General features: G+C 35.0%; 1 protein-coding gene across 8 annotated transcripts in view; it reads right to left on the bottom strand.

The window, feature by feature from the left end:
• The window catches only part of CDIN1 (CDAN1 interacting nuclease 1), a 132,900-nt gene that overhangs the window by 12,224 nt on the left and 99,532 nt on the right, over positions 1–21,144 (bottom strand). Inside the window, exon 12 of one of the 8 annotated variants that reach the window (XM_075151767.1) lies at positions 17,137–17,221. The exons of the other annotated variants lie outside the window; for them this stretch is intronic. Coding sequence (XP_075007868.1) covers positions 17,152–17,221 — 70 coding nt within the window. The 3' untranslated portion in view covers positions 17,137–17,151. Of the gene's footprint in view, positions 1–17,136; positions 17,222–21,144 lie in introns of those variants that run through there. 8 annotated transcript variants of the gene reach the window in all.

Here is a 21,144-nt window from a genome sequence, read left to right as displayed (position 1 = left end):
CAGCATAATGTAAATAATTTTAATTCCAAGAGACTCTCATAATGAAATGCTGGCATATGAATTATTATTTCTAATATGCATGTATTTAAGCAAATATTTTATCAAACAGATTCAAATGAGCATTCATGTTATACAAAAGCATAACAGTCTACCTGGTTGGTGATTTTAATTATGAAAGTCACATCTGAATGTATCTTTGAAGGACTGCATTCTGGTCCCTCGCTTTTTAATGTCAAATCATCAACAGTACCAGCTAAAAAGCTGGCTTTGTAACCTTGTTTTTCTTTTTCAATATCAAGCAAATTAGAGCATTACCACTTGTACATCACTACTTATTTCCTGGGAAAAGTGAATTACAAAAATTCACAAATAAATTATTACATTCTAAATCAATTTAACATAGTTCTCGAGAATCACAGTTGTGAATAAACTGGTTTTACTTGTAAATTGATTAAAATTTATTACTTTACTTGTAATAAACCCTGAAGATATAATAATTAAACCTCCCTATAATATCTAATAAGTTTACTGTTTAAGGACTCACAACTTTATTTTAGTGTACTTGTAGAAGTCTCATTTGTGTCAGTGGAGAGAATTTAGATATTGGCAGATATCTAGGCCAGTAGGCAACAACTGCAGACCACATTTTCAAGTAAGGTCAACTGGCACCAGTCGGCCAACTTCCTTACATCTAGACCAGTTTACTACTGCTGATGACACAGTGTTATATATCTTGGCAAACATTTAATAGCCACTGCTCAGAAACTGACTTTGATTAGCAAGAAATTTTCCATTCAAACAGCTACCAGAAGCCTAGTTCAGAATAGTTTATAACAAGGTATTTCTGCTACTGTTCATTTATTAGAGTTTTAAAAGCAAATAAAGGTACTTGTGCATAAAGACAGTGCATTTTAAAAACTCTGAATGCAAATTAAAGATAACTATGGGGTTTTGTTATCCTTGTCACTTTTTAAATCCTCCACACACTTTTGTGATCCAGCGACACATACACACGGATTTAAATAAATGCCTTCAAGGCATTACACAGCACCTTATTTCTTTGACTTCACCAAATCTGGTTGAAAGAAAGAAAAAAAAATCCAATACTTAGTAAAATTAAGTAACCGAATGATATTTTTTGCTTTAAAAATCTGATCTTTAACCTGTAACTCAGAAGGCTACAATATTTTTGGCCCAACTCCCTTAAGCTACTTAATATTTTCTTCCTGCGCAAAAATATATTTGCTTGCGAATGTGACTCAAGAAGTTCTGATCACATACTTTTAAATATAATAGGAAACCTGTCCATGGCACTAGCAAGCACTATTATCAAGCCTCACACAGAGAAGTTATGAGCATATTATGTCTCAAGGATCCAGGCATCCAGTTTATGCTGCTTAAGGTAAAATTAAGCAAGTAAAACCTAATCTACTTTAAGCTTTGATGTTACCACAGTAGTTGGGGGAAGTCTTATTTTTTACTGAAGACAAGGAAAAAAATTCAAGTCTATTAATATTCTATAAGACTCCCGTGTCCAAGGAGGTTTTGACTCAAAAGTGGGAATTTCTTTTGGACTGAGAAAGCTAGGCATTTCCATGAATGCCAGATATTAATGTTATATGCAGTTGATGTGGAAGTTGGGAGTTGTCAGGTGAAAAAAAGGTGGATGGAAACTAGTATCAGGCCTCTGTCTCTATAGTCACACCTCTCTTGGATATGATTAAATCTTAATGAGCTTTTTTTTTTATACCAGCTGTCTTTTTATCTCTGCAATGAGCTTGTTAAGGCATCAATCAAATAGCAGCATTTCATCAGGCTTATAATATGATTTAATTGCTTTTGGCATTTTGAGAAATAAAAACAAATCAAGTGATATTTATGTGGATATAAGAGACCGTTTAAAATATTTTAGAATTTTGCATAGCACAATTTTTAAATGAATATTAATAGAATGCACCAAAACGGTGCAAGTCACTGTCATTAAAATATTATAAATACAATATAACTTTTAGCTGCATAATACATTTTTAATAAACAAACTGTCGAAACACATTATTCACTTACACTTATTCATTCAGATCTGACTGTTCTCCAGGCAAATAAAGGATTTTTATAATCCTCAATGACAAGTTAGGGTTTTTTTAAAATATAGTTCTCATGGAAATTAACTTTTAAAAGCTATGATTAAATAACATTAAGGTTACACTGATTTACAAGGATCAAGGCTTTCTAAGTGAAGACTGATGCAGTGAGTGAGAAAGAAAACACATACTGACTCAAGGCAGCTTGTCATTAAGACAAGAGAGCCTTGAATGAACTTTGAATTTCTCAAGTTTTGTTGGTTCATGTCCTAACTTCTATTGAAACATTTCTTTTTTTTTGTTTATTAATAGTATTCCAGATGCTCATCTCTCAAAGTGGTTGTGTGTACTTAAGGTAAAACATATTTTTTTTTTTTTTCAGGCTTAGCATCTTCAAAATCAGGTAGATGCTTTGCACGTCAGACTGTAAGGTTTTGTGCTGTAAAGAGAGACTGTAAGATGCCCCTTATGCCTGCACTGCAGGATTGGGCTGATGTTCTGAAAATTAACATGGTACAACATTTTAGAAAAGAAATTGTTAATCCTCATACTGCTGGAGTGTTTCATGGAAATTACGGCCAAAGTTGTCTCTGGCTTTAGTGGAGATCACTTGGGTATGCATTTTGGAAAACAATGATTTTAGCTGCCTGGGAAATTAATTCCAGTATCTATCTAAAAGAGAGAATAGCCAGTGTTCCAGGTACATTACTTGCTAATTTGGAGATAGGTCCAAGTTTCCCTGAAATATAAGGATCTTACATCACTTAAACATCTCAATACAGGACAAAGTGACTGCAGGCACCCTGGATGAAGGGCATAACTAAGCAAAAGAAGCTCAACCAAAAAATCTCAATCGGAAATGCACAATATAAGAAAGCTTTCTACATCTCCTTTTTCAGAAGTTTCATAAATTCCTTTCTGATGGAGAGAGTCTAATATTCTATGTTAGCTGTTGCATCTACATATTTGTCTTTTATAATTCAGGGTTAGCCCATTGTTTTACTGTACCCCTAGAAGTGCATTAACGTGTTCCTGTTCAAAGCAGCAATACTCTTCCGTCCTGCAACATGCAATTTGACAACTAGTTTACTAAAGCTATGCTATTTCTACTTAAGTTGTGCTACTTGTATTTACCAGTTAAGACACTGCAAGAATGTCGCTATCCTTTGAAAAGGTGGGGAGAAAAGGTGGTTGTTTGCATTACAGAATTATTCCATGTATTGTTGCTGGAAGCAATGCTTTCTGATTAAACCCAGGCAAAGAACGGTGCTTCCTGAGGTACTTGCTTGTATTCAGTTTCCCTGAGAAAACCTTATGCCATTAGTTCACTCTCCAGAGACTGTCAATGCAAGGCTGCTATTGTTTGATTCTGCACATTTGAAGCTGCGGATCAGTGTTGAGAGGAGTTACTGAGGTTATTTCAAACATTTTGTTAAACTCACAGCAGTCCTCCCAAAGGAATGCTTGGCTGCAAACTACCTCTTATCCCGGGTGACAGAAAACATGAGAAAAGCTTTTGAATACAGTTAGATCGAGGTCCAGGCAGCCATAAGTGCTGGTCAACTCATGTTGCCATTAGGTGATTAATAGTTGTTTATTTTTAGTGCTGGAAGTGACAGGCCATCCTAAGGCCAATGCAAGATGATACCTGAATAATCTGTGAGTGCCTCAGTTTGCAGCAATCCTTTCTTTCTGTGCAGCTGTTTTTCTGGTGACAGTGCTTGCCACAGTGATAGGATATGCCAAAAGTGCATTTAACAGGGGATGCAGAACTGCTCTCACAGCCATTTATTTTTGTTTAATAATTACTGTAAAATAAAACCAAACTAATTGGAAAAGTAGTTCAGCAAATTTTGATAGCAAAAATGTTGATAAATAAATGTGCTATATACCATGCGTTTAGCATTTGCTGAGTATAAATCTTGGAGCCAGCGTTAAAGCTACCTCAAGACATTTTGAATGAATTATTAGACAATTCCGTATCTCCGAATCCTTATACACAAATATACAATAAAACAAACAATGTAACCGATGAATTAACAAATGGAGGACAGCTCGTTTGGGCTTCCAACTTCCCAGATCAGAGAATTAGTCCAAGACTGGACAGTAAATCACACTGAGTACCTTCACACAATGTTGCTTAGCAGTTAACTGCCAAACACACTACTGTGCATAATTGACAGGCAGAAATATTTTGTGTGATGCTGTACTCAAATTTACTGTCTCTCAAAGTACAAGTCACCTATCCATATTAAGCAGGGAACAAATGAAAAAGAAAGTACTACGTCTGCTGCCCATTACTGTGGCACCTGATGCCCACCCAGAAGGAAAGCAAACACCTCCTCCGACCCGGAATATTGCTGCTGCCTTTAGAATCCGCTGGCAAACTGTAATTGTGCCTGGCATTCACTCTTTTCATTATGAATCAATCACTTAGGTCTAATGCCTGAGGCTCTTCAGCTTGTCTCCCAGTTGATACATATACTCACTATCTGTACAATCCAAGTTGTCCCTGCCCCACTTCGTATCTGAAAATAACTTAATTTTTAGTTGTTAGTTGGAAAAAGAGTGCATCCTCAGATATATGAGTCTTAAGTAGCAACTTGTATCACCTGCGAAATATCCAATCTCTCAGAAGACAAGAAGAACATTTCACATGGTTTTAGGTGGAGACTGTTCTAGAGACTTTAGGAGACCATCAAGGCAATTTGTAAAATTGTTACATTCATTATTAGATCAAATAAGTCCATAACCGGGGATGTGCAAAGAAATCTACTTTCCTTTTCCACAAGGAACAGCTTTTTGCCTTCTGTCTCCTTCACCTTACATACACAGACACACACACACACACACTCTTTATTTGTATCTGTCAGCCAAACACAGCTCTACTGCATGCATCTTCTGAAAAATTTGTAACGCTATTTAGATTTATTTACAACTTATTCGTTCTTTCTCAGCATATACCAACACTAGAAACAATTTCCTTTCAACTTTCTTTGCTTACTATGCACTGAACCTTTCTGGGCTCACTGGTACGGAATTCTGTTCAAAAGGAAGATATACAAATGTACATTGCCACGTAAGGGAGCCTAAAAGGAGGGAGAGGAAGAATCAGAGGAAAATGCTATCACTTGTGAAGGTTTAAAAGCAATAGCAGATTAGTCAAGATAGCCAGCGACATATTACAGCCCATGTCTGATGAGAATTGAGCCAGAAGTCTGCAACATGATAAAATCACATCCGTATGAATATTTTCCCTCATATAAGAATACGTTGAAGACAAGTTGGACTCTGTATTCCTGTGGGTTGTTTTTTTTTTCAATCTTTGCCATGCAATTGCTAGATTGATCTTGTGTCAAGTCACTTACTCTATATATGGCATTTATATGTTAGCTGTTCCCAAAGATGGGATGAAGGTTATTATCCCAATAGCCACAAGGTCTCTGTGTTAAATATAGCAAAATCCTTTTAGACAAATTCAAAACAAACTGAGAATGACTACAGTTTTTTTTTTTCTCAAAGGTCAGCATAATATACACATCTGTACTATTAAATTGGAAGACACCGTAAAAACTGCTGTATTGAAAATGGGAGTATAACGTCATCGGTTGGTAAGACATAAATAAACCCCATGCAAAATATTGCAATATTAACATTATATGTGATACAAAGATTTTTCTCATTTTGTGCTGGTTTAGGTGTTTGGTAACCACAATTGTTAAATATTTTTAACATTTTAATAAAACACAAGAGAAGAAAAAAATCCATTAAGCATAAAACTACTAGTACCGAATAATCTTTTCACCTTAACTGTTTCTCTTACTCAGTGTTTTTTTATATGCAGTGTATTTTATAAAGGAATATTGTTGGTTGGCAGTCTTCTAAGGGCATCAAAGATAGCACCAGCAGTCTCTTTTTAAATGAAATAGAAAAAATATGAGTTATTGAGCTGCTAGTCCTGCTCCCTTTAAGACAAAAGCAAAACTAACAGGAAAGAAAAGCAACAGCAAGAAGAAAAATAATGAAATACAGCTTTTCCCTTCAAAGATAAATTAAGCAGCTTGAAACATCGCAAACAGCCGAACCCAACCAGTTTTACCAACCTTTCTGAGACTTGGCTAACTTCCACCTGAGCACAGTTACCTTCTTGTTTTTTGGTTCTTACATTGCCTAAAAGCTCAGAGCAAGTACATTAAGTGGTAAGATTAGTATCTGTCATGAGCAGCTGTCTTTCCCTCTCCCTTGTAAGCCAAAAATTGCGAGGAGTTTTTTGTTTGTTATTTACTTTTTAAAGTGCTCATTTTCTGGTGTTCCCTCTGCGCGATTGCAATGCCAAAGCATGCCATACGTTCAAAACATAATGAAGGACAGAGGTTAAAAATGGCTCCTGAATTCCATGGTTGCTGTACTCTTACAGGAACCTCCTGAGAAAGCTGTCTCTCGCACAAAGCCACTTGTCACAGAGAGCCATAATGCAGCTTAAGGAGAGGTGCTGACATAAGGTTTCCATCTGCTCCAACCTGAGCACAGATGACTGAATATGTTGAAGATGGGAATGACGCCTTCAACTTGAACTGAGTAATGGAAGCCCAATATAGACAATAAAAGATACTTAAGATATTTTTCCTGTCAGTCCCCTCAGTTTATAGCACTCTTGCAAAAGAGGGGGGTTTCCCTGTCTGGTCAAGCTAGACCGTTGTTAGCCGGAAGGCAAAAAAAAAAAAAAAAAAGAACCAAACCCAAAAGAAAAAAAAAGAGAAAAGTAGAGTCAATAAAATAAGCAAGAAGGGAGAACAACTGCACCTCATTAAATTAAACAGTCAGTGAACATTTAGGCAATTTGAACTATTTCCTTCTACTTCTAGGACCTCTCCATACAAATCCCTGACTTTTGCCAAAGATTTGAAAATCTCTTACTGCACCTTTGAGGCATCAAGTTTTTTATAAATCAGTATTTCTACACTCGAGATAACTTTTACACATAGTTTTAAATAACTGAATTGACTTAGAGGTAGGCCTGGGCACAACAGACTAGCATACCTTAGTTAGATATTACATATTACTACACGCCAACACAAATACGCTCAGCAAGTCTGGCACCATCTTCCTGAAGAATGAGATGAATCGGCAATGGGATTTGGAGCTTTTCAGCACCAAGTCTTTGCTATGTAGGATTTCTCTAATGGCAAAGTTATTTCCATCTACTAAGATGCAAACTGACTATCACTTGAAATACTGTGGTATGTTCTGTGCCCATTACAAAAACCAGCTACCCGGTCAAAAACCCAGCTGCCTCATACTCCTCCTCCTATCAGAAGTATCTGACTGCAAGATATATAAATGGACATATACTTTTTTTCCTCAAGCCTCCCTAGGCCTAAAGCACTAGGATAAACTGGTAAGGAAAACTTGCACTGCTCATACAGGTATTGTATTTTTGCTGAGGGTAAATAGGACTTCCACTTTAGAGATCAGAATATCTCTCCCTCTCCACAACTGCTAAATCCACATTAACATTTTAAAAAGCTATTTCTAAAGCCATACCAATAGATTAAGCATTATTTTTAGTTAAGTTCAAAGAGAAGAAGGAGTACAGCTTTGCCTGCTTTACCTGATTTCACTATGGCAACAGCAGAAAAATGGTAAATTCAGGAGATTAAGACAACTATACTTCCGGCTGAACCAGCAAAAATAAGAATTAAAAATTAATTTATAATTTCTTGATTATCTACAGGCACTTTTGAACCATTCTTTAATTAAAAAAAAAAATCAAGTCAGACCACATATAAAATGATAGAAATGGTATACAACAGTATAGAACAGCTTCTATTCGCTTAAGTAATGTTTCCACTTTAATGTACTTATTTGCTCTCATTTGCTTAACACTGCCAATATTTAGTACCGTGCAAATTTATGGAAATCTGACTTTAAAGAGCTTTGTGGTACTGAGTGATTTTTAATTTTTTTCATATACTTATACTGAAGTGACTTGATGAGTTTCTGGAATAGATGGAATAGATGAAATATAACCAAGCAGCACGTAACGATGTCTTGTGACATGCTGTGAGGTAGTATAGGCAGTAACATGTCATCGTTGTGAGTAAAATAAGCTGATTGGTTTTACCCTGGTTTCCTTTGCACAAAAGTCTGTCCCATGGGTATAAAAAAGGATGGATAAAACCCGATAGATTTGTAAACTTTTTCCATGGGCATTTAAGGACTATTGTGCATTTGCATAGTACCTTGCTTATATACTGCAGGAGTTGGGAGATTGTCTAATATTTATGTTAGAGGAACCCAAACTGTATTTCACTTTTTAGAAAACAAACCAAACCCAAATCAGACACTATATTTGGATTGCTACTGTGTAAATAGATAATAAACACAACCTAATAAAAGAGCAGATGTGGTGACAGTAAAGGAAAACTTTTGTCTTGTTGATATCACTGTCTGGCAGCCATAACCAATCTTAGAACGTTTGTTGTCTTAAATAGTAAAGAGCTAGAAACTAAACCAAACATTTTTTAGCCAGTGTTCAAGTTATCCACTTTTTTACCACAGATAACTACTCTGACTTTTGTACATGATCTGCAGTTTAACTAACATGCCTAAAATATTGCTACAGTTCTTTTCAAACCTACACATAGATACACAGCCTGTAATAAAGAAATGATATTTCCGTTTGCTTTCCCACAGAAAGAAGGAATCAATCTGTATAACAGTTGATCGGTAAAGGGACACAAAGTGATGCAGCTAAGGAAAGGGCAAAATAACCCTATGAAGGGCTAGGACAGAGATTTTCAATAAAGATCTAGAAATATTGCATTTCCTTAAAGACTTGCGTAAGCCCTCATCTGGAAACTGTAGACAGGTCATTCAAGAAAGACATATAATAGCCAGCTATGGAGCAATGTCCAGGGAAATGTCCATTGCTACTACGATGTCCAGGGAAAGGAACAGTTGCTCATAGGAAAGACTAGATGAGTTCGGCCTTTCCAGGCTAGGAGAGCAAAGGCTGAGAAGAGGTGTAATTGTCCTCCACCAACACATCAGGGAGACCAATACTCTGGGCCTAGAAAAAACTACCAGTGAGGGCAGTGGGACCAAAACACTTTAAATGCTTTTAAAATCCCACTTGGTAAGTTTAACAAACAGGTTATAAGACACGGTGTTTACGATAGCTGGGGACGGGACACAGGGACAAAATCTTACACATTTCTAAATGCAGTACATGAAACTAATAATACAAAATACTCTCTCAAGCAATTTGAAATGTACCACCACTGCTAACAAAATTAAACACAGACCCAAATGTTTTTTCCCTACCTCAGGAACAAAGACAAATGCCTGTATAAGATGATGTGTATTTATAAAACGAGATACCAGAAAGTTATTCAGAATGCAGGAAGATAAAGAGTTTTAAAAAAGGCAAGATTAAAAGGAATCTCATTTTCAAATGAGCAATATGAATCTGAACCATTGTTTATTTGCCCACAGACATAGCTTAATAATTTAGTTCTCATAAATAATAATGGACTGTCTGATTTTTATCAAAGGTAACATCTTCAAATTGCAAAGGTTCTCTAGGCTTGGAAGATAAATACACAAAGACAAGCAAACTTTTCTAATTGAAGAAATATATACAACTTTTCTAATTTCTCTTTTTGTTTTTACAACACATACATACAACCTCAAGCTCTTTTGGTTCAGTGTTATCCAAGTTACTCTTGCCTAATCCTCAAGCCTAGAGCAAAGTGAACAATCAAAGATATGTAGAAAGAAATGTAAACAACCACCAAACCTCAGAAATCTGAGTAATAGCTCCATCACTAGTTCCCTGTGCTAGTTTTCAAGTGAAAAATATTTTATTATCTGTAAGCAATACCTGCCGCTCACACACTCCATTGTTGTTTTTTGGTGTTTTGTTTTGTTTTTTTTTTTTAAATTAATTTCCAGATTCCTTTTAAGGTTCTGGTTGTAATGTAAATAGCTCATAAAAGGTTCCTGGGACCAGGTGACCATCTCCTCACTCCTGACCCACCTGGAGAAGTGAACTCAATGTGGATACTGCAGTTCATAAGGCACAGAGCAAATCTAATGGTAAGCAAAGGCATAAAATTCTCAGGGGAGAATTTTTACCTGTAAAACAACTTTCTGGCAGAGGTAAGTGTGACAGGTGGGCTGCCTACTCATGGAGTATAATGCAATGCCTGCCACCTCCAGCAAATTTGCCCGCAGTAAAAATGGCTGAATAGGGCTGAACATTTTTGCTTACAAATAGAGCTTAACTTAACAGTAAAACTGAACAAAGCAAAAGCAACTGAATCAAATGTGACAGCAAAAAACCCATTTTATGCACACACTTTATTACAGTTCTTAACTTCGTGTTTGTATAGCTAGTGAATTTATGCTTCAGCATGTCTAAAACCGAATTACAGAGACACACACAGTGGTAATTTTCTTTACAGTCACCTACCAACTGAGTGAGAAAAAGGAGGGCAACTATTCCAGAAAAAAAAAAAAGAGTGTACATTCTACTCCTTTGTTTTCCCTGTCCAGTCACTTATAGAATGAAAATATTTACTGTAAGGATGCGCCATAAAGTGTCTGAAATTAGATTCAAAGTGTGAAGAAAGAACTACCTCTATCTACTTCCATATACTGCTTCTAGCAAGAATCCTTTTCATATAACACATATTTTTGGGATACTTGAACAAAAAATAAGAGGCATGAGAGATGAAAAAAAGTTTAAAGAATATACTGTCACAGTATTTAGTCTTTGTGAAGACAAAAATGTAAAAAGATATGTGAAGCAGAAGTGTGGTGTGAAACATCTGGACAACAATTAAAATAAAAATCCCAAAAGCATTATGTTAGAAAAGCAGACAGTTAAGCCACAGTCCTTATTCAGCATTAACTGGCACTTGCCAACAAACGTGCAATGAAGGCTGATGATAAATAAGATCCTAAATGATGACACCTACATGTTTGCCCAATTTCAGAAATATAAATGGTCTGAGATGAGTTCTGTGAGGAGCAAGCAGCCACCTTATTCTGACTTCATATATAGGGCTAAGTGAAATATTATCTATTCTCAGGATTTTTCCATAAAAAGAGAAACAAATTAAACAATTCCAGTGTATTATCAGATAGGTGAGTTTAAATATGAAGCTCTTAATTTACAATAAATATTTTAGCTTGATAGTTTAGCTTTTTCAATGACTAAACAGAAAAACAATCCATGAATTGTAAAATTAAATGCCCGTTTTTAAACTATTAATTGGAAGTAGTGAGCAAACTTGTTTTGGGCTATTTCTGACTTATCCCTTTATGTTAAAAAGATCATCTTTAAACATTTTTTTTTGTCTTGCCCAAAGACTAGTTATCACAATGCTACCTTTACAATAAGTGAAGGGTAAATATTTGGCTCTCAAGAACGGTCTTATGGGAAACGTGTATTATGTTTACTGTTATATGATGATGAAATGTCAACAGACTAAAATATTTCTATAATAAATTATTCCATTCAATAAAAGCATCAATAGTTTGCCTGGTTTTAAAATACAATTTCACTATAATGCATTGAAAGAAATAGCACTAATGTAAAAGCCCTGCCACGTGCATTAGTCCATATTAAACCACAGCCCCCTAGCCCCCTGCTTTAGTGTATTGTTAAAGGTCTGACAAACCCACAGCTACAAGGAAATTCAGAGATCAGACTAAAAATCTTTACTTACCACTTTCTTCCTAGATATAATAATTCACTGACTGTATTAAGCATAGGCCAATAATTCTGAATTCCCTGTCTTTGTAGGTTTAATATAAAAGCATTACAATAGACAGTATCTTAAAAAAAGAGTGCTTAACGTTAAGGATGTTGTGCATACGCACACATATATTACATAAAACTGTTTCTATATGCGGCCTTTTTTCAAAAGATGAGGGGGGCAAAATAGTTTTGATTACCTCACTAAAATACAAATAAAGAAATATTGACCATTCAAATCAAGAGTTGCAGCCCTTGGACTGTATGATAGGGACCCTCCAAATACCATTGAAGAAAATGTATCTCATAAATAATGCTCTGCCCATTAAGGTAAAGATAGTCAACTGATAGTTCACAGGATGCAATATAAAAAAGCAAGGTGGTCAGCATGATGACAAGGAAATTTCTGCAATACTTCAAAATGAGGAAAAAACATTAATGAACAAAAAATTACTCTTTTCTTGATATATAATCTCATTTACTACTTCTGATTCTTACCCCTGTTTTGAAGCATTCCATCTCATTCATGATTCCCTTACATGAATGGAAGGTAAACAGATGCACTGAAATCTCTCATGACACTAAAGCATCTCACAGTCGTGTATTTTAATTTCTGGCATACATTATGATCTGTACTTAATGGATCCTCTGTTCTTATGCCATTTTGATTATATCAGCATGTATTTTAGTCATTGATCAGCAACTCCATTTGTCTTTTATATTACAATTTGACATCAATACAAGAAACAGGATGAGATGCAAACAAAATGATATAGAATTACTAAATAATAGTTGATCATGAATTATATTTGCAATGCATGACTTGTCAGTACCGGATTTAACAGTAGGTAATGAATGCTTCTTTGTACTGCACTCCCAGAAATTCAATAAAAGCAAAGAAAAAAGCCGCTTTCAGAGTAAAAAAAAAAAATGCAATTACCAGTTGCTAATCACATCTAAGGACTACTGGTCTTTCTTACTAAGAAGTCAGGGATGGACATTAGATGCCTCTTCATAGTTACTGTTATCAGTGACGTGGTGATCTCAGGTGGATCTCTTGTAAACAGCACTTCTTCTAATAAAACCCTGCTGTAACTGGAATGCTCTCAGAATTCAGCTTGGTCCCAGGAAGTTACTTTTCCAGTTGTTATTCCCAATTGTACAGACACCAGAGAAGCAGTGCAGAATGCACTCTACCACTATCTGGCTGAGCAAAATCTGGAAACTCAACCCTTAACATTCAATCTGACATCAGACTAAAAATGAAGAGTTTTAATGCAGAGGTTACCACAGCAAAGGAACTCAACTATGTTTTGATTTAGCAATATTAAAATTTAGTAATTTTGATCGAAATGAAACACTTGAAATTTTCAAAGAAGAAATTTTTCATTTTAGTTTGCTGAAACATATTTCAGCATTAAATGGCATTTCCCTCCCCTCCTTCTTTTAACATGTTGGAATGCAGTTAGACTCCCTCAACTCTAATGATGTACTATTAAAAAAACTCGAAGGAGATATGATCCTCCAGAGCCACAACAGCCATCCACATTAAATACAGTGCATTGCAGGACTGCAGTTGTTGCTTTATTAAAAATTACTTGAAAGAAAACATTTCAAGTTCACCCAAATAATTGATATATTCTCAGCTGAACTGAAACAGACATTTCACTTTGACTTTTGTAGCAGAAATGTTGAAACTTATGAAAGCTTTGTTCTCTGTCCAAAACCGCCCCCAACAGCCAACAAAAAATTCCTAAACAAATTTTCTGGAGTGACAATGATTATTTTTAAATAAAGAAAAGAATACTATAAAAAAAATCAAAGAAACAGGTCATTTTGATATCTGATAACTAAAAGGAATGTTTTGGCATAAATGAATTTATCTCCACTGCAGTCTGATGAAGCTTTTCAGATTTTTAGTATTTGCTTATCTTCGTTAATACACTCAGGCATGCATATATCTTCTGAGAGGTCTGCTTTAATGGCTAAGCTTTAATGGCTCAGCCGACAGGAAATGTTAAAAGACACCAAAAAAATTATTATTAGTAGTAGTTTGTTTTCCATGAACAATGCTATCCACTTTTAGACCTCCAGAAATGCAAGGCTGATCTATATATTAAAACAATCCAAACCCAAAAAGTGGAAAATAGACAAATGAAAAAAAAAAAACCCAAACAAAAAACCCACCCTGAAACTGGAGGTAAGCTTCATAACAGAAGAAACATTTTCAGCCAGACAATTTTAACACAATACTTATTTTGCACTTCACTGTCCTGCCTTTTAACTTAAAGTTGTTTATAAATTATATGTGAAAAGATTACTGGGGAATCAGCTCAGAAAGAGAGCTAAACCTGATGATTTATATATTGCTGTAGCAACATAAAAAAGGGGCACAGTTATAGATATGTTTACATATACATGAATATATATGTATATATAGGTGAGAGAGAGTATGCTCATGATGGGATGCCCTATGCTAAATTAATCTTGGCTAAATTTTGTTTTTCCTCATGACAAGCAAATGTAGTGAGACTTGAGTAACCGTACAACCAACTCTGTGCACCACCCCTGCTTTCTAATCCATAAATTTTGCTTTCTGGACAATCTGTGTTAAGAGAAATAAGGTTTGTTTCTCCTCCTGCCCAATAATATTAAGTATAAATTTATTAAATTGATTAAGGAAAAGTATAGCATAAATAGGAATAATTTGCCCTTCCCAGAGGAAAGTGTGACTGCTTTTAATTATAGTTTCATGGGATTTTTACCTGAATTCCATGAGGGCAAATGCTTTCTTTTTAGAATTAGTTTCATCAGGACTTCAATACAATGCATAAAAGGAATGTAAAATATTTTTTGGGGGTATTTTTTATTTGTTTTGTAAACCAAACAGATCGTACAACTTATTTTCAAGTGTAGGAGTTGATTCCATATGTGCAAAATCAACATGAATATTGTAACAACTTTTATTACAGGACAAACTAAATTTAGCAAGACATTGAGCTCAGTAAAGAGAAAATTGCATATTTTCTGAATGACTGACTTTTAAGAATAAAAAAATACTGAAAGCACTGTTAAAATGGGTATTTTTATAATATATGTATAGCTTGGCAAAAAAACAACCACTCTCTGCTTTTCATACACTGACTGAAGTTCATTGAAAAATTTTTGCTTTCACTAATCCATTTGGAAAACTAGTTTGGAACTTTATTACTCTCCTGGCCAAAACTCTTAATTTGTTAGTCTGATTTTATCAATGGGTAAAGACATTTTTTGTGTGCTGTTACTATGCTTAAGCTTAAACAGCTTTCTCCTAGCTGTTTAACCTCTGATGTACCTAGAGAAAACAAATATATTTGCTCATATTTAGCCCACTTATTCTTGGATATATTAGGACAAAACTGACATGATGTACTGCAGACTGCACTTTTTTTTTCTCTACTGAAAGTGACTGAGCGCCTAAAGTGCTTAATTTGGAGTATAATACTTCAGTTGCTTTAAGGAGGAAAGTATAAGACTGTTCAGTATCTTCTGAATCATATACATTTAAACAAAAGTCAGTAAAAATTCACTCTAAGAGAAGTCTGGCTTGAGGCTCAGTACACGTTATCGGTACACCTATTCACCTTGTTTGACAGGATAAATTAGTAGACAATCTAAATTGTTGAAATATGAAATGTTGTCAACCTCAATATCTCTGAAAGTTCCAACCTTATCATGTTGGTTATCCACAAATACTAAAGTATACAAAGACACTCAAACTCAATACACATTTTAGCACATGCACGTTGTAAAACCATCTAACATATTCACCTGGAATTAAGCATGTGTCCACCGTCCCACCTACTTTAAATAAAAGAAAGTTGGTGTTCCTACAAACAGAATGCAACCTTAAAAATAATGTTGATATAATATAAAGTGGTAAAATACTGTATTTTTTGTAACAGTTTTTATGGTTTCTGTGAACAGGAAGCTATATAATATAATGTTCATATAATATAATACAAGTCTGACAAGAACCTACCATCTTTAAAATATTTTTAAAAATTAACTGATACCAAGGGGAAGTGCTGAGAAGTAGGCAAGAGTTACTTTAATATATCAATAAATTCAACCAAACTCTTTTTTTTTTCCTGAATGAGTGTAATACAATAAAAATACTGTAAATTTGTCTTTTCTTACTATGTGATAAAATGTTAGCTTATAGAAACCAATTACTAGTGTAATGTTTTTTTACCACTACACCTTGTGTTTTGAAACTAAAGTAGATAGCTCCAGTGACAACAATGAAGCTCCACCATTTTATGTTAGCTACAGAACACATCCATGGTTTTTAAACCCAGCTTTCATCATATTGAGCTTGTTTTTCATATAACAAGATTATTAATTCCCAAGATCTGGGCAGTTTCAAACTACTTCAGTTTATTTAGAGAGCGGTATATTAATTTCCACTAACCACATTTCACTAAACCTAAACATGTTGTCTGTTTTACATTTTACTTGCTAACAATAAAATAACCATTTTCAAATATAATAAATGATATTCAAATTGACTTTGTAGTCTACAGTGAGACTGAAGTAAGTGCTAAGTCTAAACATTTTCTAAAGAGCATATAATTAAATTTTAGGAAACAATGTTTTTAGGAAACAGTTTGCTTTGAATAACATGACTGATTCAAAATAGGGCCTCATTTTTGAAGTCATCTGGCTATATCAAAGGGTTAATTTAAGCACGAAAATAAATTGTTGACGTATGACTAGATAACATGAGACTCAGTAATAAAAAATGCAAGTTTCTGCTGTTTCTCTTCCAGATTAATGAAACTTTTATGTTTGGTATTAAGTCGCGTCTTCATCTGTTCAGTTACTGCTGTCAGGCTACCCTTCCACCCCCAGATGTTGGAATCCTGCTTTAAGATCACTGTTTTTACTAGTGGGACCATAAAAAGAACATTTTGCTTACACAGGTATGGATATGGTAGTCTGCCATGGAACACCCAGGCTGGAGTTAGGGCATGGAGCTGAAGTGCACAGGCTAAAGGCAGGTGAAAACCAGACTGAAAATACTGTCACTTCTCAAAACTGGTTTTAAGAAATCAGAAGCACATAAACAGGAATTTCTCCCCCCGTTTTTTTTCCTTTCCAGGAAACATTAGTGATCTCGGTCCTGTTTACAAACTTAGATTTCAAAACAGAAACTACACAGTACATTTTCTAGTTCACTTTCACGCATCTGAGTCTTTCTTTACTGACATCACATTAACATAGGAAGGAGATAAGAATGTTGCTAGTAATGAAAAAGAAGACCTACCCCCCAAAGCAACCTTTTATTGAATTGGGCCTCCCTCCCTTTTGTAGAAATTCCCATTCCAGATATCTAGAAGGTAATGAGAGACAGTAATCATTCACACTGGATTTTTTATACTTCTTTTTGAGTAGGAGAAGCAGCAGATGTTTTTCTAGCCCACTGATGGTCCTCTATATTGCTGACAGTGCATTTTCAGTAGGTGATATATAAATGTGGTCACACACATCCATGTGCTAATCAAGTCTCTCGTACCTAACTCGGACTCTTGATGCTGGGGTCCTAAGGAAATCTGTATCTAACTGACCTTTGCAATAAAAAGTAACATGTATGGAGTCAAAGGGCAGTAATAGGTGCTGTCTCCCTAGATGCTCATGGTGAAATAACTGGCTGTCAGGATTTACAAAACTAAACCATAATGGACAAAAGTTAGTTAATGTTACTACTCAATAGAAACATTCTCAAGTAAAAGCAGTATGGAAAAACCTTTTGATTTGTGACCTACTGCTTTTATTTCCTCTTGTTGATATTATACTATTTGTAGATACCATACTAGGGAATACTCACAATGTTATTTCAGGTTTTTTTATATCTAGGTTGTTGATACCCCAGTGTTAGGTCACGGTTTGCCACTGCTGCAATCTGTTTCCGCCACTCCTGGGACTCGGAAGACCCCGATTCAGATCTGTAGTGACGGCAGTCCCCAGCTACCTGCGGCTCACCTCAGTATGGCACCGAGATCCCGGTGTTGCCTGCGCAGAAACTGTACAACCCTGCATTTGCCACGGTCCTAGTATTTTGTTCCCTGCCTACTGGTTTCTCATAGCAAGAGCTGCAACTCTTCGATCAATCTGTAAATTCAGGATTATTGTAGGTCTCTGGTGACTGTATTTTTTGCGGTCTTTTGTAATACTCACACTTGTAACTGACAAAATTTATCCTTTATAGGCCCCAAATTCCAACAGAGAAGGAAAACCTTGAATCCAGCCTGCTAAATGTGGAATCATGGGCAGCTTTGCTCCCTGTAGAGATGTGAATTAGTTTTCAAAACTCAGGTGATTAGGGTCCATACTCAGAATGAGTAACAGATAACTAGGTAAATCCAAAGTATTAAGTTACTGCATCTTTTCTAAGGAAACTCCAATTGTAAATATTTGTCATTTAATGATTTAGGATAAAAACCAGCTAGCACTCAAGCTAGCTATACATTACATCTTGAAATCTACGTTAATGAAACACATACAAGTAAAATCTTAGAATTGAACAGGTATGATAATATTTAGAATAAATTGTTATAGAGCAAAATTACTCAATCTCTGCCTTCAAAACAAAGCACAATTATAAACAATGCACTTTGAATTATAAAGCATTTAAAGCCTGTTAGTCGGCTAAATGGGAGAAAAAACCTGCACTAAAGCTTTAAGAGACACTTTGGGACAATAACATCCTCATTAAAAAATAAGGATACATCAAAACTCTTGAGTTAAAAGGTTAAGTGTTAGTCTCTGTGTAGTTGATAAATGTTGAGCTAATCTAATCAGTGGCTGTAAGAGGCAATGCCATCAGCTAGCTGCCCTGACCTGTGCTTCTGGTTTCCTCAAAAGTAAGATTTAAGAAAGATGTCAACTCTGGGCCTTTGACCTAGCAAGGACCTTGTTCGTGCCAGCCTGGTGTTCTGCTAAACAGACTGAGAACTTTCAGCTCAAATCAGTAACATGTGCACTTCACTAATACAACACATGGCTTGGAAATTAAAATGCAACGTGATCGAGTGCTTTAGGATATTTTAACAGTTAAAGAATGTAGCTAGGGGGAAAAAAAAAGCTTGTTTCTATGTTTTGCTTTGGGGAGGGGGGAAAGGACAAATTCAATTGTATTGCTTTTCTTCAAAAAAGTAGGGAAACAAAAATTCAGTTAATTAGTTCATGGATGACTGACCTAGGGGAAATAAGGAGGTTGTATGTTTCTTTATGACATGTGTCACTTATTAGATAAGTAGGTTTTACTACTTCTAATTGAGCTAAGTTAAAACTAATTAGAAGGTAGTTAAATTACAATCTAAATACAATAAAACGCAATGAAAATAGCAAATGGCATTTTGGTCATCAATAATATTCCTAAATGCAGTTGATTATTTCCAATAGTTCCTGTATTGATTATTTCCAATTATTAGAGTAACAAGCTTTGCCAGCTGCTGGAATGAGAGTTTAACCCTACATACAGTAACTAGGACAGACTTTTCACATATGCCATCATTTAACCAGATTTCTTTATTTCATGCCACCTTTTACTGGTACTTACATGTGACTCTAGACATTACATATGAATCTGGACTCTGCATAAACCAAAATCCATTCACCCTTTTTGGTTATTATGGAATGATCAAGCATACAGTAAAATTAACAGAGAAACCTAGTGATCCAGTTACTAATTACTACCAGCATCTCAGGTCAGTGTTGAGAGTTTACATTTGATAATAAACCGATGATGCTTGGAATACTCATGTAGATTTTCACTTACTAAGGGTGAAGATTATAAATCACTATTTTACAATTATGCACTAACAATAAATGTATCTACATATATTTCTTCCATCTCAATTAGCTATGAAATAATTAGCTAACTACAGTTTTTGGCATACATATGCTTATCCCTTGCATTTCCAGTTTTTAGACTTAGATGGAAACTTGAGTAGAAAATAAACTCCTCAACGTGGATGAGCCAAAGACAACAACGCTAGGTTAAAGGAACTAAAAAGAGGAAATAGAAAAGTTAAACTAGCTTCCACTAGAAAAGACCGTATCTTTTTTTGATACTCAAGCATGGAACATGCTAGCTTAATCTCCATCTCCTACTGATGTCCAGACAGAAAAAGTGACTTTTGTTGTTTTTTCCTTCTATCTGGAAGATGCTTCTCCTGATTTTAGAGTGCCAGTGTCTATTAAATTCATGGTCAACCTATTTCCTTAGTTTTCAGAGAAAGGAAAGAACATGCTGAAAAAGCAAATGAAAGTTATTATACTTATTGGAATAGATGGTTGAGAGGATATTAAGACTACATATCGGGCAAGTGCAGTTCACATAATTCGAATTTCTTTTGCAATTAAAATTGTTAGTGAAAACATACAAAGCATTGGTTGTATGTAGTTTAATCATATTTACTACTTCTCTGTGTAAAGCTACTTATATTCCAACCTACATACTACCCCAGGTTTTTCATCACTTATTTATACCTGCTAATGACACAGACAGTGACCGCTTCCTTGCAATAAAATAAATAAAATAAAGTAAATACACTGCAGGAATGTAGAATGGGCAGTTAGCCCATTACATAGTATAAAAGGTCTTAAAACATTTTTTTTTGTATAAGGGAGCTCTGCATTTAAGAATTGAACATGGTATTGTACTTCTGCAATAAAGAAACATTTCCTTCTATGATTTAATAAAGGAATAGGACAGAGCAGGACATTTTCCTAATGGCTGTGAACTTAAAACAATTTGATTTAGTAGCCATGAGAACTATATTCTGCTATTATTCACTATAATTTCATGAATTCAAAGTAATGGACAGAGTATAGGTGGAAAGGATTTTATATTTGCAGAAGACTCAATATTTAAGCAAACCCAGAATTATGACATACACATCCCCTAAACCCACGTGACAGTATCTGCTATAATAGAAATATAATTGATATGCAAAGATTTATTTGCAATTTTGGTATAAATGATTCTGTTCTGCATATTTATTCCAGGGATACTCAATGCAGGAATTGAGATTGTCATTGGCTGTATTGGTTACACTTTAGTCAGACCAAGACAGATATTCAAAAAACACGTTTGTACTATTCCTGCATACCTTTAAATAAAAAAAAAAAAAAGTAAAGCTCCATTTAAATATTTTCTGCACTGATTTTATGTCACATTTTGGAATATACTAACTTAGACCTACACACCATTATATAATGACAATATTTATGAAAAGTTGTAAGTACATA

This window comes from Calonectris borealis, chromosome 5 (assembly GCF_964195595.1).
Source record: "Calonectris borealis chromosome 5, bCalBor7.hap1.2, whole genome shotgun sequence".
NCBI classification, from domain to species: Eukaryota; Metazoa; Chordata; class Aves; order Procellariiformes; family Procellariidae; genus Calonectris; species Calonectris borealis.
The sequence above is the reverse complement of the archived record's forward strand: the minus strand, read 5'-3'. Positions and strand labels throughout refer to the sequence as shown.